General features: G+C 42.1%; 1 protein-coding gene across 1 annotated transcript in view; it reads right to left on the reverse strand.

Moving 5' to 3' along the window:
- Positions 1-24,822, reverse strand: part of LOC140459718 (substance-P receptor-like) — a 47,346-nt gene extending 22,524 nt beyond the window's left edge. The window contains exons 1-2 of the mRNA XM_072554157.1: positions 23,334-24,822; positions 2,542-2,742 (exon numbers count right to left, since the gene is read on the reverse strand). Coding sequence (XP_072410258.1) covers positions 2,542-2,742; positions 23,334-23,719 — 587 coding nt within the window. The 5' untranslated portion in view covers positions 23,720-24,822. The remainder of the gene's footprint in view (positions 1-2,541; positions 2,743-23,333) is intronic.
- Between the last annotated feature and the right edge of the window lie 351 nt (positions 24,823-25,173).

Raw genomic sequence — 25,173 nt, forward strand, 5'->3', positions numbered from 1 at the left:
ACCACAGCTCCTTTTGGAGGAACAGCACTTTATTTTCTGCCTGGGCACCCTACAACCTGGAGGATTCAACATTGAGCTCTCCAATTTCAAATAACCTCCCTTCCCATCCACCGACCCCCTTTCCAGCCCCTCCCCATCCCTTCCACACCTCCCTGCCACCAACTGCATTCATTCCTCCTATTAACTAACCAGGTCGTACCCTCTACCTGTCTTCACCTATCCCTACTTCACCATCCTGACCCCACCACCCCCTTTATCTGCAGCTGCCCCCCAGACCCACCCCCAGTCCTGAAGAAGGGTTACATCCAAAACATTGGCTTCTCCTGATGCTGCCTGGTTTGCTGTGTTCTTCCAGCCTCCTGCCTATTGACCACGGTCAGTTAAGAGCCTTTCAACAGAAGCTTGGTTCCCTAATTCAAATTTTGAAGTGGGACTAATGTCAGCATAGAATGACTGCAGGCTGTCTCTGCTAAATTGTTCTGTTTAAAAAATACCGTCAATGTAATTCTGATCCAACTCTATCCAAATATGTTTAATTCCATTATACAGAAACAGAAAGCATAATCAGCAAAAGTAAACACTCAAGCTAATGAGGAAGAGAGATCATTAGTTTTTTTTTCTCTGGTTTCCATTTTTGCAATTACTTTACTTTCAATCTGTTTTTATTTATCTAATTACTCTTGCCCCTTGAACTCCAACATTGGTTATTTATTTTGGCAGATTTTGGACTAAGTGCACAAGCATGTTGAAAAAAATATAGCCAGGCTGATGTAGGACATGACCCTCTGAATGTGTCAGGTAGCACCCAGCTCAGCAGAGCCAAGGCAAGATCAATGAGGTGTTGAATAGGGGTTTGCCTGCAATCTCACCCATGTACCAGCTGAATGCCAGGAAGAACATTTTAGGTTAGGTTGAACACAAATGATTGAGCTGAGCTCACTTACAGACATTCCAATCTGCATTCCGTAATACACTTGAACCATAGCTATCAAGCACTGAAAATGAGCATACACTCTTGTGTTCCAATCACACATAACTAAGCTCTGACTATCAGGACACCTTACCCTCAAAAAGAAACGTTACTTGTGAGTCAGCTCTTGTATGTGAACAAACAGAGTAAGTTCATGCTACAGAAGAGGCTGAGGTATCCAGTCAAAGGTTCAGCTGTTGTTTTGAACTCATTCAGGTATCAGTTCCTGACAAACACTGGTGTCTGTATTACACGTGCAATCTCAAGCTCAGCGTCTCTCACTCTCACTTCTGGGTCGGAATGCTGTGGGCTCAAATCTCAGCTGAGACTTGAACACAAAATCTCAGCTGAAAATCCAGTGCACCATGGAGGAAATGCTGCAGTGTCATGGTTGCCTATTTTGGATGACATGTTAACCAAAGCCATTGCTGCTTTATAGGATGGATATAAAAATCCCACAGCATTGTTTCAAAGAGGAACAGGAAAGATATCTGCTAGTGTCCCAGCAAATATTTATTCCTTAATTAAGATGAGGAAAACATATCACCTTGCTGTTTGTGGGAGTTTGCTGTGATGCAGTTGACGACCATATTTCCTGCATTACTGCAGCTTCAACACTTCATAAAGTACTTCATTGGCTATAAAATTTTTATAAACCTCTTGAGTTTAAAGATGGAATCATGCATATATAAAAGTCTTTCTTTCCACTTAATTATTTGGCTAGCCAATTGTAAATAACACAATCACATCACAGCAAATTGTGAAAGTTGTGAAGCCATGTCAGGATGCATACTGAATGACATATCCCATTCATTGCATTATTACTGCAGATATAAACACAAGTATTCACTGTTAGCTTACTTCTGACCATGAAGTAGGAGCAAAAGTTTACCCCTTTGGCAATCAGATTATGAAGCCGGATACTAGATACCAATATTACACTTAATGCTAGATTTATTTGCAGAATGCGACCTTACAAATGTCTGTCTCCTTTGTAACTAGACCCAAGTGTCAAGATACCTAGTCAAGCCATGCCTCTGTCTGTTATTCTTCACCTCTTCACCTCATTATTATAATTCATGTCCTGATGCAAAAACAAGAAAGGAGAAATTGCTCATTCGCAAAATTCAGAATTATTTCACAAAGGCCCAAGTAATAGTTTGGTTCAACACATCTTCATTGAGTCAACTCTCATCTCAAGAACTTGAACATATGAACTGGACTGACACTCTGGTGCAGTGCTGAAGGGCTGTTGCTATATTGGGGTGCTCTCTTTTAAATGAGGTTTGTCCAACTCAGTTCAGTATAGATCAACTATAAATGAGTGTCAGCCTTATTTACAATCTGTATATGGTGGTAAATTTTAAGCCATTACTTTACTTTAATTACCCTTCATTTGTTCCTAAAAAGAACACTTAATGGTGAGGTAGCCTGTAAACACAGAGTAGGATGCAGCAGAGAGTCACTCACACCTCCATAACTCATGTAGCAAGATGCTTTTCTTGGGCCAGGGTTTGATGGATGCGATAAATTATAAGGCCTGAATCACACATTATGAAAAGAGAACTTACGTCGTTTCATGGCTTGTGCTATTCTCTGCATTCTCAGGCCACTCCACGTAACATACCACTCTGCCTGGGAACTGCACAGTTGTGGAGTAATAACACTGCGGAAAGGCCAGCGACAACGCCACCACCCAGATAGCCCCAATCACGACCTTAGTGGCTGTTGCTGATAATCTTGGTTTCAACGGATGAATGATTGCCATGTACCTGAATCATGGAGAAAAGCAGATTGTAAAAACAGAAGTAATATAAGGAAATAAAATCTCTATTTTTCCTGCTCCTCACCCAAGGTTCATGAATGAAACTAAAAGCAGTATGACAGGTGCCAGTTACTATTGAGTACTTCATGTCCTTACTCTTTCCTGTGAGCCAAGTGATTTCAGATTGATGTTCTACACTCACTTAGTATCTATATTAAAACATGTCCTCATAGGAGTTCATTCAAAGTAGGATTCTCAGCTTTTTGATTTCCCACCCCAATCGTGCAGGGGGCACTGAGAGTAATGCAGCAAAATTAGGAATAGAAGGGACAGATACAGATGTGATATAGCAGAAAGCAGAATTTTCAAGACAGGTTTCCCTGATGAACTGTTTCACATTCAGTTAGATAGTGGCTGAGCAGCACCCCAACAGCCTTGACTAATGTTTGCTCCAGTTGCCTTACCCAAAAATGATACCAGTTGTAATGTTATCAAGATAGCATGAATGCAGAGATTTGATGGAATAGTTTAGCTGTGTTTGAAACCAGCCTAGAGTGTGTCAGCTGTAGTGTTGTACATGAAATGAATTTAAGCCGTTTCAGCTTGGATTATCACTTGCTGGATTGAAATTGGCAGGAAGTGGTGGCCCACTCTTATTATAGTTATAGAGTCATACAGCATGGAAACAGATCCTTTGACCCAACCAGTCCATGCCAACCATAATCTACAAACTAAACTAATCCCTGCTCCCTGCGCTTGGCTCATATCCATCCAAACATTTCTTAGTTGTGGACTTATCCAAATCTCTTTTGAACATTGTAACAGTACCCACAGCCACCACTTTCTCAAGAAGTTCATTCCACACACTAACCACTCTCTGTGTAAAAATAATTGTCCCTCATGTCCCTTTTAAAACTTTCTCCTCTCACCTTAAAAATATGCCCCCTAGTTTTGAACACTCTCACCCTAGGGAAAATACTTTTGCCATTTACTTTATCTATGCCCCTCATGGTTTATAAACCTCTATAAGGTCAGCCCTCAAACTCCTACACTCCAGAAGTCCCAGCCTCTCCACATAACTCAAACTCTCCATTCCCAGCAACAGCCTGGTAAATTTCCTCTGAACTTTTGCCGGTTTAATAGTACCCTCGATGATCTGTTTTAACTAGCCCAGGTTGGAGTCACTGGACTGGAAACGATAACTCTGCTCTCTTCCCGCAGATGTTGCTGGACCTGCTGAGTTTCACCAGCGATCTCTGTTCTTGCTGTTAAATATGTCCCACCACATTCTCAGGCAAATCTGTCTGAAATTGCTGATGTTGAGAAAGACTTGGGGTACGCTAGTGCAAAGGTTGCAGAAGGTCAGAAAACAGGAGGGACAGCACATGGTTGATTGGCCTTTATAGGAATGGGAAATCCTACCATAGTGTAAAGCTTCACTTAGTCCATACCTGGAGTACTGTGCACACCTTTGGTCCCCATTATCTAGCGGAGGATTATGTTTGCCTTACCAAGAGTTCACAAGATTGGCTCCCATGATCAGGAGGTTCCCCTGTGATGAAACCGGAATTTCTCTGGAAGTCAGAGAAATGAGAGGTGATCTCGTTCTGCAAGATTCTGAAGAGACTCGAGAGGATAGACACGTTTTACTCCCGGTAGAGGAATCTGGAACATGGGCTGAGGGAGTGGTGGGAGGGGCTTTTGGGAGCAAAGTCTCAGGATAAGGGGCCGATCCTTCAGGATTGTGATAAGGAGAAATGAAACTTGAGTTTGCTAACACAAAGGGCTGTGCATGCTCTATCGTTGGATCATGCAAAGCAGAGAGTTTGCATGGAGATGAAGGGTCCAATGGCCTCCTTCTGTGTTGTAACCATTCTCTGATATCTGGGATAGATTCAACACACAGAAAAACAAAGGGATCAGGGAGAAGGGAAATGGGTTGCAAAGATGACTTAAGATAGAAGCTCAGTCATAGTTATATTGAAAGCCAAATCTCAGGGATGTTTAGTCTACCTGTGCTCTTTTCCTTAAGATCTCAGAGGGACACAGAACTATGATGGGATGAGGTAATTAGGTGGGCCTCAAGTGGAGTGTGACTCTACAGTAATGATGTAAATATGGCAAAAAGGCCAAGGGATCACCGTACCTCAACTTGACTTTTGAGAATTTGCATTCACTGAACAAATGAAGTAAGGTCACATGTTTTCCTAACTGAGTGAATTGATACTCTTTGTAAACCTGAATTCTTGCCATTTTGTCCTATTAATTCAGAGGAGCAGAATTAGGCCATTCTGCCCATTGAGTCTGCTCCGCCATCCACTCATGGCTGAGAATTTCCCCGACTCCTGCCTTCTCCCCGTACCCCTTGATCCCTTATTCATCAAGGACCTGTCTTATTGGTGCCATTCTCACACGGGGCACTAAGGATATATAGTATCACCAGCAGTGACCATTCCATCTTTGAGTATGATAATAAGATAACCACAAAGATCAACTAAACTTGATGGACCAATCCATCAGGGTGTGAAATGAAGCAGACGTTGATTTCCTCATGGATTACATTTAATAGTTCACCTTTATAGTAATAATAGTAATCGTCATATTTGTGTCTCTATTTTTGCAGAATTACACAGATTTTTGTGATTGATATGGAATTAACTCTAAGCTCAAGCATCATTCTGTGTTTTAATGTTTTTTTTTAGCTATTGTATCACTCCTATTATTGCGTTTCACTTACTGTTGTTTCTCCCTATCGCTGCATTTCACCAACTGCTGTGTGTCACTTATTCCTGTGACATGCCTGATGCTGTATCTGACCTATTGCCGTATCTGATTTACTGCTTCTTCTCACGTATTACTGTAACTCATCAATTGTTGTATCTTACTTCCTGTTGTATATCACCTATTGTGGTAACTCACGTACTGCTGTGTCTCATTTACTGCCATACCCTACTGATGCTGTGTCTAAATCATTTCCGTGTGCATTCTACAACTGTATCACAATTATTGCTGTTCAAAGTTTGTGAGAAGATTTGTAGCTCGGGTGCTCGTTGTGGTTCTGTTCGCCGAGCTGGGAATTTGTTTTGCAGACGTTTCGTCCCCTGTCTAGGTGACATCCTCAGTGCTTGGGAGCCTCCTGTGAAGCGCTTCTGTGATGCTTCCTCCGGAATTTATAGTGGTTTGTCTCTGCCACTTCCGGTTGTCAGTTCCAGCTGTCCATTGCAGTGGTCGGTATATTGGGTCCAGGTCGATGTGCTTATTGATTGAATCTGTTGATGAGTGCCATGCCTCTAGGAATTCCCTGGCTATTCTCTGAGAACAGTCAGGGAATTCCTAGAGGCATGGCACTCATCCATAGATTCAATCAATAAGCACATCGACCTGGACCCAATATACTGACCACTGCAACGGACAGCTGGAACTGACAACCGGAATTGGCAGAGACAAACCACTATAAATTCCGGAGGAAGCATCACAGGAGCACTTCACAGGAGGCTCCCAAGCACTGAGGATGTCACCTAGACAGGGGACGAAATGTCTGCAAAACAAATTCCCAGCTCGGTGAACAGAACCACAACAACTTATTGCTGTGTCATACCTGTTTCTTTATCTCACTTACTGTGTCTCATCTATTTCTGTGCCTCATCTGTTGCTGTATCTCACCTATTGCTGTGTTGTCACATGTATCTGTACCATACCTGTTTCTGCATTTCAACAATTGTTATGTTTCACCAATTTCCATGCCTCACCCCTTCTCTGTGTGCTGGTAATTCTGTCAAATATATCCATTAAATGCATTAGAAATTTACCCAAAACTGCAATTGTGCCAAGAGTGCAAAGGTCTCACAATTTTCTAATATTCCAACTCTTGACTTCATTGGGCAATGACAGGGAAAGCTTATTAGCTGAAGAGGAAGCTCATACACAGAGTCAAAGCAGTAACTTGAGCCTCCCTCAGCAGTCCATGGTAATAACAATTGATCCACTTGAAGCTATCTCCAAGCCACAATGGCACAGGAGAAAACCCAACATATTTGTGGGCATTTATCTAGAAGTAAGAGCATAGAGAGGCAAATATTTCTCTTTTTTTGTCCCAGTAGGACTTTGTGAACTTTGTAACTTATAAATGTATAAAGATGACTAGAACAGTCTGAGCAAGTTTGAAGAATGGAAGGAGCTTGTATGTGTCATTCAGCCCTGCATAAGTGGTAGATGGAGCAAGAGATGATGGAGTTCAAACGTGCACTCAAGTAAATGTTGTCATACAAAGAGGTGCAGGTGACAAGAGTGGTCAGAACATTTCAAAACCTAGAAGCATGGAGTGAATTCACTTAGCCCGTTTGTTGTTGCTAAGCTGATGAATGGAATTTCAAAGTATAATCTTGTGTGCGAGTGCTCATAATAAAAAGGAATTTCATCCTTGGGAGAGTTTTAATGCAACAAACTTTGTAAAGAGTTTAACAGGTTATCTTTGAATAACACTTGACATCAAAGAATGAAAGGTGAAATAAGTCATTTTTGAGGAGCAACTAAAGGAGGAAATAGACATTGAGAGCTAAAGAGATTTATGCAGAGAATTTCTGAACTAAGAGCCTAGAGAGCTGCATATAGATTAGTGCAGAGATCCTGCAATAAATCTCGTTCAACAGCAATGACTGCTGTTGCAGCTCAGTGTCACACTGGTTTGACATTGTGTGAGGATAGATCTTTTGGTCTCATATGACTTAATCAATTTCTATCCAACTAGTACTACATTGGTGAAATCTCCATCTCCAAATTAAATAATGCATGGAAATGTTTTGACATTAATTTTGAGTGCTCTTTTGCACAGTTTAAAAAGAATATCAGACAATTCAAAGCGCCGGCAATTTTGGAAATGGTTCCAGAATTGCTTATTTGGGCTGGGAACTGTTGTTTGGGATAAAATGGTGCCTGTAGCTCATATTAAGTAGAAATGCATACTAACTCTGGCAGTGTCTACAAAATATATGACATGTTACTACTTTAATGGACCGTTTGTGAGAAAGAAAAGTTTATTTCTGTGCATATGTGCATGTGTGTATAAGGGTTGTTTACATGTATGCACCTGCATGCATTTCTACATCGAAGCATGTAAATGTGTGTTGGTGAACAATTGATTTCAGAAAGACCAGGCCCAGCTGTGTGTCCTTCACATAATTTGCCTAAGCTCAATGTGGAAGACCATCAACTCAGTGCAAAACACTCTTTGGTCTACCCGAAATGTATTGCTCTTACAGTGAAAAGAGTTGATTTTGACTGAGTTTTGCAGACTGGCAAATTCCAAGGACCAGGATGATGTGCTGAGGGACATACTAAAGTATGGAACAGCTACTGCCAAGGCACAGTGGGAAAGATCATCATCTTAGGTCTTCCTGCCAAAGTATGTCGAGGGTCAGCTCAGTTGTCAGACCCTCATGTTGTTTCAAACTGAGCATAAATATTTCCTTGCAGGAATAGGAAATTCCTTTGCTTTGCAATTGCAGGGAAACTCTGAGCAATGTTAAATTCCAATGTGGCATTTGTTTTTGTTCTGCAAAGACAGTATGGAATTGCTTTGGGACATTTGTTTACATTTTATTTTGAATAAAATATATTTTTATAATTAAAATGTGTGAAATCTTGAGGGCTACCGGTCTCAATGGATGTGTACTTTAGTAAAAGTCAGCTGTTCAAGTAAAGCAGGGATGGGGATAAATTATCTTTGAAGAGTGCTGTCAGTTTTGTGAACAATTATCATTAGGGGCAGGGAATGGTGTCAGTATTGTTGGGGTAGAAATTATTTTCAGTATCAAAGGAAAGGTGACATCAATGTCTTATGCATTCTCCAGCCTGGTTGGAACTCCTGCCTTGCTGAGCGAATTTAATCAGCTCAACAGAATGTTGAGAATTGATGAATGTGCCAAGGAGGACTTTGAAATGTCATCAAATCAGCATCAAAGCTGGTCAAGTATTGGAGCAGTCAATGCCAACTGAGCTTACATTGTAATACATAACGCTGTCTCTGTACCACAAGAAACTCACACTCCAGAACACCTTCAGGCTGATACCTGATAAGGAAAGAAGGGCGAAGGCTTGTTAATAGCCATGCAATGCCAAGTTCCTTATTCATAGGTCTCTGACGAGCCTCACAGTTACCTTCCCATACAAATAAATGCATGTTATTTGTATTTCTGTGGGTTGAATGCAATTTGAAGTGCTGGTGGAGTCATTCTTAAAATCATCCAGCCAGCTGGTGTGAAGCAATTTGATGAGGTGCATACTGAACACCACACAAACTACAAATTAAATGTTTCTCAATATTCCCAGACCATCTGTCAAATCTGGGCACTTCTCTCCTGTTTATTGCTTGCCTAACAACACTTTACTACCTCCCATGCGAGTCCACGCACTGGATACTGGTGAGCTATTCCACTTTACCACCACACCCAGTGTTGCCATTGTTGCATATTGAAGCTTCCACACCTTGAAAAAATATTATAAAGAGGAAGCCATTCAATGCCCTCCATCAAGCAATGATCCTTGAAATGAAAGGGGGAAATGTGTTCACACGCAGCTTCCTTCAAGCTTGGATGATGCCAGGAGACTGTGCGTGCCAAGGAGGCTGGGTTGGATTGTACTGTCGGCTTCCATAAGTTCACATCTGGTCTGTGCTGTTGCTGTACCTGTGAATGTTTGCTTCACGGTCCTTGATATCTTCACCTGATAAAAATTTACTGATCTTAGTCCTGAAAGTTCCAATTGACTCCATCGCCTTTTGACTTGGCTATTACAAGCATTCCTGGCCGGCATCCCATTGGCACCCTCCATGAATTTGAGACTATCCAAAACTCTGCTGCTCACATTCCACCTCACAGCAACCTACGTTCATTCATCAGACTACAGTCACGAAGTGCACTGACCACCACACCCAGTGTTGCCATTGTTGCATATTGAAGCTTCCACACCTTGAAAAAATATTATAAAGAGGAAGCCATTCAATGCCCTCCATCAAGCAATGATCCTTGAAATGAAAGGGGGAAATGTGTTCACACGCAGCTTCCTTCAAGCTTGGATGATGCCAGGAGACTGTGCGTGCCAAGGAGGCTGGGTTGGATTGTACTGTCGGCTTCCATAAGTTCACATCTGGTCTGTGCTGTTGCTGTACCTGTGAATGTTTGCTTCACGGTCCTTGATATCTTCACCTGATAAAAATTTACTGATCTTAGTCCTGAAAGTTCCAATTGACTCCATCGCCTTTTGACTTGGCTATTACAAGCATTCCTGGCCGGCATCCCATTGGCACCCTCCATGAATTTGAGACTATCCAAAACTCTGCTGCTCACATTCCACCTCACAGCAACCTACGTTCATTCATCAGACTACAGTCACGAAGTGCACTGATCTCCAGTGCAGCAAAACCTTAATTTTAAAATTATCATTCCTGTTTTTCACCACTCTCTGTGATCTTGCACCCCAACCTTTCCTCTGTCATCTCCTCCAGAAACACAACTTTCAATATATCTGTGCTCCAATTCAACTCTCCAGAGCACACCCAGTTGTAAGTGCTCCAACATTGTGACTATGTCTTCAGCTGCCAAGGTATGAGTCTCTGCAAGCTCTTTCCAAAACCTTTCCTCAAATTTACCTTCCTTTCTTGTGAGAATTTTCTCAAAGGTTTCCTTTAAATTGCCTCTTTGACCAAGCCTTGAATCATCTCAGTCTCTATGACTCTGTATCTGCCCTCATATCTCCTTATGTGGCTTGAAGAGAGACACTTATTTGACTGTCTTTGGCAGCTTTATTACATTAATAGCATTCTACGACTGCTATCAATTGTTGGTATTGTTAAGGTGATGCCTCCTCATTATTTTCCCGATTTCTATGCTACCCAATTCTTTGAATAATTTTGACACCTCACGCAGGTTATCCCTTAGTCCTCTAAAAGAATAGCATTCAAGTCTAGACTATGCACCCTGGTTGCACAATGTAAATGAACCCCGATAGCATTGTGGTGAATCTGCACGGCCCTTCATTCAAACCTAGTACAACCTTCCTGACTGCAGTTCCTACCCTCTGTGTTAATGCACAGGATCCTGGCAGACATTTCTCTTCCTGGACCTGTAAGAGTGTTGGGGCAGTGAAGGAGATGTGTAGTGGTTAGGACATGTTACATGTCATGGGCTCCAGTGTGGGAAGGTAGTCATCTCGACTCAAAACATTAACTTGCTTTCTGTCTATGGATGCTGCCTGACACACTGCAATCTCCAGCACTTCCTGTTTTCAGTAAGCCAACAAGATGATTTTTGGGGCTTGCAAAGGCTCTGCTCTTGCTTTGTTCATGTCCAATAGCTAGGACTTATTCCTTATTATGCAAACAAATTCCATGGTTTTGTTTTACTCATTCATGGTATAGAGGTGACAATGGCCAAGTCAGTAATTATTGCTGATCCCTACATGCTCAGAGGGCAGTTAAAAGTCAGCCACTTTGCTGTGGTTCTACAGTCGCCAGGCCAGACAGAGTAAGGAATGCAGAGTTCCATGCCTAAAGGTCTTTATTCAAGCAAATGGGTTTTTGCACATTCTCCTCGTGTCTGTGTGAGTTTTCTCCCACAGTCCAAAGATGTGCAGGTTAGGTGGATTGGCCATGCTAAATTGCCCACAGTGTCAAGGCATGTGTAGATTAGGTGGATTAGCCATAGGAAATACAGGATTCCGGAATAGGTTTGGGGGGATGGGTCTGGGTGGGTTGCTCTTCAGAGAGTCCATGTGGACTTGTTGGGTTGAATGGCCTATTTCCACACTGTAGGGATTCTATGATGATCCTTATAATAAGAGACAGTGTTCCATTGTTGCCATTAGGCTAGCTTTGCATTCTTTTGTTTTATTGAATAGAAATTTCACCCACTGTCATGATAGGATATGAACCAATGTTCCAAGAACACTAGCTTGGTATTCAGAATCACTAGCCTCATGACGTTACCACTGCACTAGCACCTCGCATTCTGAATGCACAATTGTAAAAGCCACAGATTCTAAATCCAAAGAATTCTTCTTCGGCAGAAATCCTCAGGAGTGCTGGTGAGCAATATATTTACATGCTTCAGATAATGTCTGATTCAGTGTTGCAGAAGACTAGGATGCCGATCACGGAACTAATACTAATGTACTGCTGACCTTCATTTTGTCATGTAGCAAGCTTCAACAGCTAACTTTAATTCCACTCTGAAAATGCATGGCCTACTTTTACATCACCATATAGATAAGGGCTTGAAAAGACCGTGCCACAAGACATTCCTATTTACAGTTCCCAAGATCCCAATCCCAATCATGCCAATGGGAATAAATGGATAAAAAATATTTAAGTATTCCTCATAGAGATGGAGATTATATTTTCTGAAAGTACACTTTATTTGTAACTCCATAACAATTCAAATTGAACTTTAGCGAAAGTGCAAAACACTTCAAATGTAACACTGTGCAAAATGTAACATTGTAGGATGCCTCAATATATTTACAAATTCATCCAATATTTGTCATATACATTCTATGAGAAAAAGACTGTCTGAAGAGTTTTGCCTGATGCATAGCAGATCCATATACAATAGCAGCTGAATGCTAGACAGTGTCCCTTCTCCATTGAGCTTTAGAGACTACTACCCCAAGCATTACTGCAGCCCTCAGCATGTAGCTTTGGAACTTGGAATGTGCAAGTCTGCAACACTCAGTCACAGACAACACTTTGCATGAGAAGACCAACAAGGTTCAGGCACATCAAATGGCTCCGTTCACCAAGTTGTTGATCCTTCAGCCATAGTTGCTGTTTTGCAGAGGGAGGAAATGGGATACCACTGCACAAAAAAACATGGAAAACAGGCCCCACAGAACCTCCTTAAGGAAAAGTCCGCATCCCATGCCTTGTAATCCATCAAAGTCTCTGATTAAACCTTGTGGTCTTCTTGACGAGAAAAGATTGAATTAACTATTCACGGAGTAACTTTATTCGGTTGACATTTATTAATGAGCCTTGATCATCTGCCTCAAACCAACACTTGTGGATATATTTGCATGCAAATCAACTCTGGTATAAAATTGGCTTGCACTGAGTGTTATGTGATTATCAAGTGAAGTGCTGCACTATTTATGATGGTTTTTAATAAGCAAAGCTGAACCTCTCCACAGCCCAGACCTCAGAGTTTCAGACAGCTTGTGGACACATGCAGAATACAATTAGTGAAATAATGGCAATCTGCTCTCAGTAATCAGAATTTATTTGATTAGCACTCAAAGCAAGATAGAAACAAGTTTTATTTATTATAAGTAGATAATTGAGTTTTTAAAAATAAAGTAATTTTCTTGCTTCCGCTTTGTGAAGTGTAAACCCAGATGGTATGATGCAAGGTGGCCTTATCATTCAGACATGGGAAGATATGACATTCATCAGACTGTGTCCTTACATATACCCTTTCCTACACGCAATGCTTACTGAAACAAATACAGCTTCAAAACTATTGCCGTAACTAAGATTCAGTGAAGACCTGATAGGGAAGAAATAGAGGAATGTTCTATATGATCCAGTTCTAAAACTGGAAACCTTTTCACCCATAAAGCTGCTGGTCAAGATACTTTAATGGTTTCTGTCCTTACCTTGGTACAGAGTGGGGTTGGGCTCTGCTCTGCACCACTACTCTGTGACATAGTCAGGCATTGAGATGGTGGTTATTGAGAACCATATCCCATCACTCCATAGTGCAGTACATCATTAGTTTTGGGTTCCTGTTATTGGGTAAACTTCAGCAGGAACTTCCCCTCTTGTCCAGCAGAGATTTGCTCCATCAATTTCTCATTAAACTAAGAATTTCTGCTTGATTACTGTATTATAACAGAGGAATAGAATTCTAAGAGGAGATAAATCCACATTTGTTATAATTAGGAATATCATACCTGGCTTTATCTATTGTAATTTTGTGCTGTTAGAGTCAATGCAAAAGGGCTTTGTAATAAAAAAGGCTTTCTTGTAGCTAATGCAGTGGCAGAGAGACAGCAAACTTGCCTTACATGAAAGCTTCTCCCATCTTCATGGCTTCACATTCATTGCAGACAAAGTAGCAGATTTAAATAAACTATTAACTGTCCAGAGAACATGTCCAGTCCTACTCTGCACCCATGTGCTCTTTCCCAGCTGATTATCCATATCTGTTCTGCCAAAGTAAATCCACAGGCCTAGATGCAGAAGAAGCTGAAATCCTGAATAGGAGCATCAACTCACAGCAGTCCATTTTAAGGCTGCAAAAGCTGCCAAGGAGACCAGTAATTGCTTCAATTCACTCCTTTAACTTGGAGATTTCGGCTACTGTTTGAAGCTCAGCTTGACCCTGTCTGACATAAAAGTTACAACACAGAAACAGGCCAATGAGTAATTTTAGGTTAGCTGGGAAACGAACCTCCTTTTCACAGTACATGTTATCATCCTCAGATAGTCTTTTATATGTTCCGCCTGTGTGACATTTAAATCCAAATGGGAAGGATGAAAGTCTATCGCACAGATTTTTTTTCTAAAAAACCCACTTTATTTCTCTCCAAATTCAGCCTGTTTCTTATAGCTTTTTTTTTGGATTCACTTTGCCACCTCTAATAACCTGTATGTCAACACATTCACCAACGATCCTTCAACAGCAACTTCCAAATTTGGGTCACAATCATCTAGAAGGATAAGGGCAAAAGATACATGGGATCAAGCCACTTACTATCCTCTCTTAGAAATATATCAATGCCCTTTCAAGCCACTTAGTATCCTGACTTCGAAATACATCACTGCCCCTTCAAGCCACTTACTATCCTGACTAAGAAATATATCACTGCCCCTTCAGTATCATTGAGTCAAAAAACCTGGAATTCCCTCCCAAGCAGCATTGTGGATCGACTTACAGCACATGAACGATTAACAGTTCAAGGAGGCAGCTCACCATCACCTTCTCAATGGCAACTAGGGATGGGTAATAAATTGCTGGTTATATTATTAATGTTTTGGTTAATGAATGACAACATTGAAAAAGTTGCAGACACTTTTGATTGATTTTCTCCCCCTTAGTCCTTGAACATTGATATGTTTTGTGATTTTCTAATTTACTCACATGAGGTCAATTGGATCCTTGATCAATAATTTCATAAATATATGCTCAAACATTGTGTCCAGTTGTAGACAGTACATCTCAGGAAGGATATATTGACCCTATATAAATGAGACACCAAATTCAGAAATGATTTAAATATGTAAAGCTTCATTGGGGTCAATTGCAGAGAATCTATGCTATTATAGGAGAATTCAGAATGAGAGGACATAATATTAAGGCAAGAGCTGAATCAAGAAAACAGGTCACAGGAGCTGAGGTATGATCGACCATTTTATTTGATTGCTGGAGAATGGCGGAAACTTGATCATATGTTGTGATAGTATGTTACAGACTGGACCACATCCTCTCAAAATATAGTAAGAAGATAGCTGAGACCATAACATTTCTTTTTTTAAAGGCAAATGCTAGGTGTTGTGCGCTTGAAGCAATTCAATTAGTCAAACTATCAGATTTGAAGCAAAACACACTTTATTTGTACACATTGTTGAAATACGATAAAAGAAAGAAGAAATTGGAATAACTTAATTCTATTCAAAAATTTGAAAGAATAATAGAATATTTAAATACAAGACAGTCATTGTTCCAATATAGTAACATCCCATAAACACACCCTTTATAAAGGCAAATTCAGTAAAATTATTTCTCAGGCAATTCTCCAGTCCAGGAGGAAAAACATCAAGGGAAAACATTGAGAGAGAGAGAGAGAGAGAGAGAGTAGCAGGGAGAGACATATTGCAGTTTCCAAACCCAGCTTCAATACCCCAGCAACAACTGCTGCTGAAAAATTAAAACTAAAAGTTTTTTGTTCTGTGGGAGCTTGACCCCACCCATTCAAGCTGCTTCTGTTGTTCCAATCTGAGAGGGAAAAAAACCCCAAGGCCTCAGCAAGCTGTTTATTTTGTGGGCTTTGAAGCAGACTGATCGATATCTTTGATTTCAATCTTTCTTCACAAAAAAAAAGATAAAATACACCTCTTAAAGCCATCATGGTACTCAAAGATCAAATTAGGAATCTGTAGTGGTTATTTTCTCAGACTGTGATAAATCTTGCCAAATTCATCTTTGGAGAATGACAAAGGGATGAAAGAAATTGGATTGATCAAACTATATGCTGAAGATTAGCTGGGAGAATTGATGAGATATGTTTGATTTGAGCCAAATGGTCTTTTCCATTTCTAAAGTTATCGTATATTTTTAAAAATTATCTTCCATTTGATTTGAAAGAGATGTACAGCAAATTCAAATCCATTCAGAGTTATAGTCACACATGCTCCAGGCTAAGGTTAGTGTTGATTTAAAAACATCATCCAAAGTCAAAGAAATATGTGCAAGCAGTGAATATTCCAGGATTCATCAGAACTAGAACGTTTAGTGAAATGTAAAGTAGTGAATGAAGGGCGCAAAAAAACTTCCAATACGTTGACAATACGCAATGGCTCTTGGTTTGCAGACCATGTTTTGGAGATGGACCTTCACTCCTGAGTTAAGGAATTGTATGTTCAAGCAGCTCTCCAGAGACTTTAAGCCACAATCTCGCTGAGGTACAAGTGTATCTCAGGCTATATATGTGGAATGTCACTGTCAAACATGCTGTCTTTGTTTGCAGCATTTGACTGACTCCCTTTTCGACTTCCCAGCTGGATTTAAACTATAACCTGACATTAATTAAAGAGTAACAGGGTATTGCCCCTCTGTCACTCATCCAAAACCTAAGAACAGGTAATGCTTGATATTCACATTTATGTTGTGGGACTTTGCTTTGTGCAAATTGGCTACTGCAAATCTTAGATTACAATGGTGAGTAGACCTTGGAAGTACTTTATCATTTTTGTGGGTTTTGGTGAATAAAGATGCCATAAAAATGTTAATCATTCTTTCTTACTATTTATCTGAATTGGAGGTACTGAAATCCTGTCTAATTACATGGAATTCCTAAAATAGACAGAAATTACAGTACCAGTTTAAATCTCTGACAAACCAAATGTAAACCATTGTCAAGTACCTTTCAAAATGTGTGTCCTTGACAAATCTGATTGTTTCTGTGTATAATTTCTCAAGTTGAATGTTTCCTCTAATTGCTATTTCTGTTCCGGAATTAGCTGCGCCACAAAGATTTCAACAAAATGCAGACTGGATTTTGAGCTCATTTCACCCAAGTCATTACTCAGTTGCAGTTCTTATAGAAGGTTGTCTCAAATCCCTTCAGGACACCAACATTTCCACGCCGAGCCCTACCATGGTCACGTCTCAACAAGACCGCCCTCTTTTAAGTTCGGAGTCTGGCTATTTCCATCTCGATGTGAGGGCAGAAATGACCATCTCCACTACGCCAGAAGAAAGCGGCCCTTGCCCTGTTCCCGTTTGTGGGACAGGCCAATGTGACAACAGCAACCTTGCAATAAAAGATGCTTGACAATATAAATTTTGTCTGGGCCAGTGCTCGCCAGTGATGCTGCACCGACGCAAAGTACAGGGTCTTTGAGCTATTGACTTGTCCTTTAGATAGAAATAGCCCTTTGTTGGACTGTTATCCAGCTAAAATCCAAAAAATGCGTTTCACAAAGACACGACAGGAAGTTTGGACTCTTTGGATGAAATTCGGCCCAGTTTCTGACTTGGATGACGGTCAGAGTAAGGCAAGAGCGAGTTACATTCTTTTTTGAACAAGGAAACAGAGTCACTGTATTGAAACCCTAGTTGGGAACGGTGGCAACGCGTAGGCAAAGTGAGTGAAATGCCATTTGCGCGGGGGATGAATCAGAGTTGTGGCGAATTATATATCAGAAGATTGAGAATAGCCTGTACATTGAAACATTAGCCTGGACTAAGCAAAGTGGTAGCTTCAAATGACACGAAATCTTCTGGGGAGAAGGAACAATTGGAAACAAATTTGCAGAACGCCATCTCCTGCCTGATTCCCCATTCCCTTTACGGGGAGAGGTTGTCAGCACACAAGCAAAGACGCCATGCTGAATAAAACCTAACTCATTCAACAGTGAAGTGAGAGTGGGATTTGCGGCTTGGAGAGGCCGGAGAACACTGATTTGCACTGCCATTTGGCCATTCCCATCCCAACGCTTCACAGCTTAGTGATATGAAACCAGTGCATGTCTCCCATTGACTAGGAGTGCGATGAATACTCCCCACTTGCGTGGATGGGGGCAGCTCCAACAACACTCGACAAGTGATACCATCTAGGACAAAGCAGCCCACTTGATTGACACCATGTTCACAAGCATTTACTCACTCCAGCACCTCAGCTCAGCAGCAAGTGTTAATTATCTACAAGATGGACTGCAGAAATTCATTAACGATCCTTCTACAGTACCTTCTAAACCTACGATTACCATCATCTAGAAGAACAAGGGCAGTATTTTCATTTGAATAAAACCACCTGCAGCTCACAACCCCCTGCTCCCTTTACTCAAAAACCTGATGTTGTTCCCTCAATGTGATTGTTGTGGGTCCACTTTCATTGCATGAACTGCAGCGGTTCAAGAAAGAGGCTTACCATCACCTTCTCAAAGGCACCTTAGAGGCAGGTGATAAATGTTGGTTCAGCCAGCAACGCCTATGAATACATGAACAAGTAAAATAAACTTGTTTTCTTAGAGAATCGAGTTCAACGATATTCACAGTATACCACATTGTATCAACGAACAGCCCAGTTACAGGCTTGGTACTACTAAGTGACGCTGACAGAATTCTGATTGCCTGTAAATGTGAGAACCCCTTTGTAGGTTTCCACAAGCTAAAGGTCTCAGTCAGACTTCTTCCCCACTGAGGATCTTGGTCATGTGATATGGATGAAGCAGGCGTTTGTCTCCATATCTAAACCAGTGCAAGGAATAGTCATCCGTGTCACCATGAATAGGAAGCAAGCATCCGTGGCAATTGGATTTTGCATCAGGGTTCATCCATTCAGTGACAAAGCAGTTGTTGCTCCCCATCACTGTAAGCTCACCGAGATGAACTGCATTGCTCTAGTGTCTGGTGTAACCCCAATTTGAATTACTTTCGCTGCGTTGGTTTTGAAGCTCTGGAATATTGTCACTAAACTTCTGCCTTTCTCTACCTTGTTCTCATTTATAATATTCCTCTAAAACTATCACCTAGGATCACAGAGTCGTACAGCACGGAAGCAGACACTTCAGTCCAACCAGTCCATGCCGAACATCATCCCAAACTACTTCCCAGCTGCCTGCTTCCGGCCCATATCCCTCCAAAACCATCCTGTTCATGTATCTATCCATATGTCTTTTAAACATTGTAATTGTAACCACATCCACCACTTCCTCGGGAAGCTTATTTCACACGCACTCCCGCCACGTGTAAAAAAAAATTGCCTTTTTATGTCTTTTTAAAATCTCTCTCCCCTCACCTTAAAAATCTGCTCTCTTGTCTTGAAATTCCCAACTTAGGGAAAAGACAACTACCATTAACTACCTCCAATGAAAAAGGTCCCAGTCTTTCCTTATAACTCAAAACACATTAAAAGGCCCAGATCGAGATGTGTTTGATATTGGCATTTGTAGAACCTTTGGGACATTTCATGCCGTTATACAATTGTTTTATAAATGCGACATATTGTTGCTGTGGACGTAGTGTAGAAAATGCCTTTGCTTTTCCAAGCGCAGAGAAACTGAGAAATTACAAAATTCCAACATTTTGTTTGTGTTTTCCCCTGCAAAGGCTGTACAGACTGATGTACTTATGTATATACTTACAAATTATTTCATGAATAAAGTCAATTTTTGAAAATTAAAAAAATGGTCAATATTCAAAACAAAAGCCGATTTAGTGTCATTCTGGCAAATATTGTTCCGGGAAGTCAGAACTAAATTGTGAGTGAGATGGAGATTTTAAAACAAGATTTATGGATTTGTCTGACGGTGGATCTGGAGACCTCATTATCACTGCCGCGTTTCTCTTTGCACAAGTCAGGCCATTTCAATAAGAACTACATTGTTCACATCCCTGGCCCATCTTCCGCTTTCCTTCTGCTTCAGTACATTGAAAACTCTGCCGTCTATATCTTAACTGAATCCACGGCCTTGAGTCGGCTTTTCACTCACTGACTCCCAGTCTACCAGCACTTCAATCTTGAAAGGTTACATCTTTCTGTTCAAATCGCCTGTTCGCCTCATTCTCCATAACCTCCTCCAGGTTTACAATCCTGCCAGAACATCGCATTCCTTCAAGCTATCCTCTTGACCATCCAGTTTCTTTCACACCATCACTGGAAACTATGCTTTAAAGTCCTGAGCTAAGGAATTCCCATCCCACAACATTGAGACCCTGCATTCACTGACCCTATTTTTTCTCAAATTGAAGTCTCCTGACACAAAATTGCCCTTTTGTCTTGTCTGACTACGCCCTAGTGAGCCACATTGGCACGTTTCACTTGCTCAAGCCGTAAATTGTTGTTATTGAGGGGTTGCATTTACGTTATACACGCAAACAACAAAAAAGGGTTATTGATGCAATGAATCCTATGCCCCGCCACTTGATCTCTCTCAATGTTTAACAACTACTCCACCACTCAGTTTGGCCTTTAACTAAATAGATCAACTGAAATGATTCCAACCCTTGTATCCCCATCCCGCACGTTGAGTGTTAAAGTATACACACTTTACGAACGTTCTGTCTTGGGGATTATTTCATACATTTTTATTCTCCGGGAAAAATGCCATGAATAAATGGACAGCCCATTGGATATTTGAGCTCGGTTCCCGTGAACCAGACTGCCCGAAGCAGGATGGATACACATTTCTTTTAAAAAAAAAGAAATGACAAAACAAGTTCTTCGGTCTATCAATTTTAAATTTGCTTTCGACTAAATTTGCACCTTTCTGACTGACTTCCACAAAGCTAAGTATCACTTTTCCTGTCTGGAAATGAGTTCCTTTTCTCTGCTAAACTGAAGAAGGATATTTGATTTGAAAGTTAATTATTATCTAGTGAGAGGGGTGGGGAAGGGGCTGAGCAGTATTATTGAGTCTGACAGTGAGTGGGAGCTGAAGGCATGTTGCACAGTCGTGATGAGTCGGTCCCTGAAGACCGCCCGCTTCATCATTGCATTTCACTGACCGAGTTCAGCTCTGACGCAGTATCAAGCTCACTGACTCCACTGAGGCAGCTCCTCTCGACGTTAAAGGGAAATGTTTCAGGACAATAAAACCAGTAAATCTTAAAGTAAACTAGTTCATACTTTAAATGTTCAACAGAAAGCGTCACTACAGCATTGGTGCAAACAATGCAGGTTTTACACATTTTTTAACCTAAACTAATTTATGATTTTATGAATGTACAATCCTCTGCACAATAAAAAAACGTGTATCCCAGCATTTTGCAAAACTTGTCAAGCTGATTGTTAGAGGATCCGTGTGAAAGGGTCGTGCTTACCTACACACTTCTGCCCAGCATGAGCTTGAAGTACACTGCCTCTGAGTTTGTCTACCTTGGCAACTTTATGTATGTCATAAGCTCAATGTCCACAATGCCACTTTAAAATATTTGAAAGCTTAGAAGCTCCACCAAATGAAAGTGGGAGTGTTCAGAGGCTAGAGAAGAACCAAAACTCAATGTTTGGTCAGCAGCAGAAAGACTTTGTCCAATTTCCGTCTTTCGTGATTGTTTACTGACACTTTGACAACCTTTCTGGATATGTCAGACTGCCCCGTCTTGGAACTGAATGCGTCCTCTCCAAACAAAGAACAGCGGTCTTTCCCTCTCTGTTAAACGTGAGTCTAGCGGCAGAAAAGGGCTGGCAAACCGCTGCTTCTCTTCAGATGTTTCTGTTCAAACTTCAAAGTGGGGTGGGGGGGGGGTGGGGGGGGGTGTTGGGGCGGGGGCCATAAATGAACCAGCCATACCGAGTTAGCCAGGCAGTATTGTTAACTTAATGAGATCACACACCAAGCAAAATCAAAATCATGGAACATCTCGCCTGATGCACGGATAAAAGAAAACGTGCAGCAAGATCAGCACCTCTCAAACCAAGGATGTCGCTGGAAATCAGTGCAGTAGTCAAACCAGTCACAACGGTGAGAAGGTTGTGAAGTTGCACCGTCCCTCGCTTTGAGATGATTCATTTGAACAAGTGAGCCTTAATTTTCTTAAAATTAAAGACATATTTCACAGTTTATCGCTCAGCATTGACACCTTTGTTGTGAAAATGACTGATAACTCTCCCAGCTCTGACCTGCCTCACCAGCATCTCTTTCAGCTGCAGACTGCGCTTTTAGATTTGCAGTGTTTAGGACTTGCTGGCGAGTCTCTGTCCGTGTATGTGTATGTATGAGAGTGTGTGTGTGTGCGTGAGTGAGTGTGTACGTGTGTGTGAGTGTACGTGTGTGTATGTGTCTGTCTGTCTGTGAATGTATGTATGTCAGTCTCTGTGTGTGTGTGTGTGTGTGAGTGAGAGAGAGAGAGAGCCCTGACTGTGAACGGGGAAAAATGAGACGATGTGCTGAACCAAGCAGATTGTGTGTAACCCCGGGCTCGCCTTATTGCTGTCCAGCATTTGGTCTTGAGGGAGCGTGCCCCGGTCACACAGAGAGGAAAACGGACAGCGGCGGCAGAGTCAGACTCAGCTCCATGTGGGAGACAGCGGATTGTCCCTGCCTGAAGATGCCGGTGTCAGTGCGGCAACGATAGAAGAGAAGGCGCCGAAATCGCCAATGCGCTTCTGAGCGTCACCTACTATAGCATGAGGTTCAATAGCGAGGCCGCAGCTCGGGTCCAAGAACATGAGAACTTGGTCCGAACGCTTTAGCAGAGAACCACACAGCAGCCCAGAACACGCCCTTCGGCCCATCAAGTCTGTCTGTACCACCAAAGCTACACCAAATCTAAATCTGTACGAGCCTCAGTTCAAAATGACCTCCCCGCAGCTGGGGTGGGGTGTGTAGAAAAAGAGGGATGTGGAAACTGGTCCGGGAGCCAGAGCGACACGGAGAGGCAGAGGCACCGTTAGAAGCATCAGGAGAGGAAGGCAGCATTCAGAGAGGTGTACAAGCATTTCGAGTCAGAGGGTCATGACTTTAGCCCAACCAGTCCATGCCGACCATAATCCCGAATTACAGTAGGCCCTCCTGCCTCCAAATATTTCTTATTCATGTACTTACCCAAATGCATTTTAAACATTGTAACTACACCCGCTCCTAACACTTCCTCTGCAAGTTCATTCCACATACAAACCACTCTCTGTGCAAAAACAAAAGTTGCCCCTCAAGTCTTTTTAAAATCTTTCTCCCCTCATATTGAAATATGCCCCCAGTCCTGAAATCCCCCCACCCTCGCGAAAAGACACCTGTCGATCACCTTATCTATACCCCTCACGATTTAAAGAAAAAGTCACTCCTTAACCTCTCCTGCTCTGGTGAACAGTGACAAAAGAATTCCCAGCCTTTCCTTGCAACCTGTTGGCACGGTTCAAACTTGCGCCTCGGGGTAGAAAGCTCACCTGTCCAGGGCGATAGCAGTCATTGAATAGATGCTGGCGAACATGGCAGTGATGGGGAAGAAGTTGTGGAAACGACAGTAGCCGAGGCCGAAGTACCATTCGTTGTGGATGCCGTAGACAAAGTTGATGACAGCATTGAAAGCAGCCACGGAGCACTCGGTGAAAGCCAGGTTGACCAAGAAATAGTTGGTCACTGTCCGCATCCTCTTGTGGGCCAGAATAATCCACATGACCACCAGGTTCCCGCAGACTCCCACCACCACGATAATAGAGTAGGCGAGCGCCCACAGAGCAATCTGCCACTTGGGCTGCAGGAATTTAGTGTCGAGTTCCTCGGTCTGGTTCCCTGGCTCAGAGTCATTCCCTTGCCACACATTCAGCTCCATGGTGAGAGAGCACTGCAAGTCACCGTCTCTTCCGTCAGATCTTGCTCACTCCAGAAGCTCGCTGCATGTCACAGGGGGACACCATGTGGCCCGTCTCTCCCCCACCCTCCTCCGCTTCTCGGCCGCTTTTAGCTGATAGCTTTCTGGTCGGGTCCCTGAGAAAAACTCTGCAGAGCCATTTCTTGCTCTGGAGTCGGGGTGTGTATGTGTGTGTGTGTGCGTGAGAGAGAGAAGGCGTGAAACCTCGGAATCCAGCACACACGTGTTGACTCTGGCAGCCTGACAGACAGACACCGGGAAATAGCAGGAGGCTGGTCTCTTTAAAACCCATTTGCACAGGAGACGTCAGTGCTCCGGGGAGGGCAGGAGCGAGAGGAGGACCACCCTTCATCCCTCACCGACTTGCATCTGTTCCACAACCGGCTTGCTCGCCCCAACATTCTCCAGAAAGGGAGCCAAGAGAGGAATCTCCCCAATGACTGGCTTAATCCTCTAATTCGGCGAAACGTTCAGTCCTGCTGAAGTATGATCTACGATTAAACAACAAGTGACAGCTTTGAATGCGCATTGTAGCTGCATCGCCACCTTCGGTCTGAATCGTTTCTTGATCTAATTTCCAAGAGGGTCCAGTTAAACTGCGTTCAGCACTCTGCAGCTGACCAGCCTTCACAGCCAGCTCCTGGCTGCTTGGTTTCAGTTCTCACTGTGTTCATATTACGGCTTCCACTAGCATTCCATTCGTTCAATCGCCTCCTCTCTCCGTTTTGGGCTCGGTACAATTCTGCCTGGAAGCCCCGTCCTGCAATTCACCAGAACAGCAGCAAACAGCCTCTAGGAGTGGGAACGTGTGCACGAGGGATTGAGAGGCAGTCAAAGAATTAGAAATTTAGATGGCGAATTATTGAACAGACAAGTAAAGTCTATAGTCATTTATTTTGTTCTTAAAACGAAGGGTGAACACATCCAGAGTAACTGAACAGTGTTGCTCCATGACTAAATCCCGTCCATATAATTGCTAGTATTAAACACTATATAGGAAACCAGTCACTGTCGATTCTGATGAATGTAGACCTCTGCTCCTATCCTGTCCCAGTATCCCGATAATAAACTGGCAAAAAATGTCTTCCCTTCATGCTGTGAAAAGACAGCCAGTAATCTAATTCAGGGATAGCTTCTCCTCCCAACAATTCTAATCGTTTTCTTTGGTTCTTTGAGCAAAAATCTGGAATTCATGTTCTGTGTCCACTACTCAAATGCCATTCTGATGATGCTATCATTTTAAAATGATTATTTTGTCCTGGTTTTATTTTTTAAGAGAAGTTGTAAAGACAGGGGTGCAGAAGTGGCCACTGGAGAGAACCTAAGTCAACAATCAGTGGAAGCGTTCAGTGGAAGAATGGCCAGCTCTCATACATCAAGCTTTCTAGTTTCTTTTAGCCGGAGCAGAAGGTGTT

Source organism: Chiloscyllium punctatum, chromosome 35 (assembly GCF_047496795.1).
Source record: "Chiloscyllium punctatum isolate Juve2018m chromosome 35, sChiPun1.3, whole genome shotgun sequence".
NCBI lineage: Eukaryota > Metazoa > Chordata > Chondrichthyes > Orectolobiformes > Hemiscylliidae > Chiloscyllium > Chiloscyllium punctatum.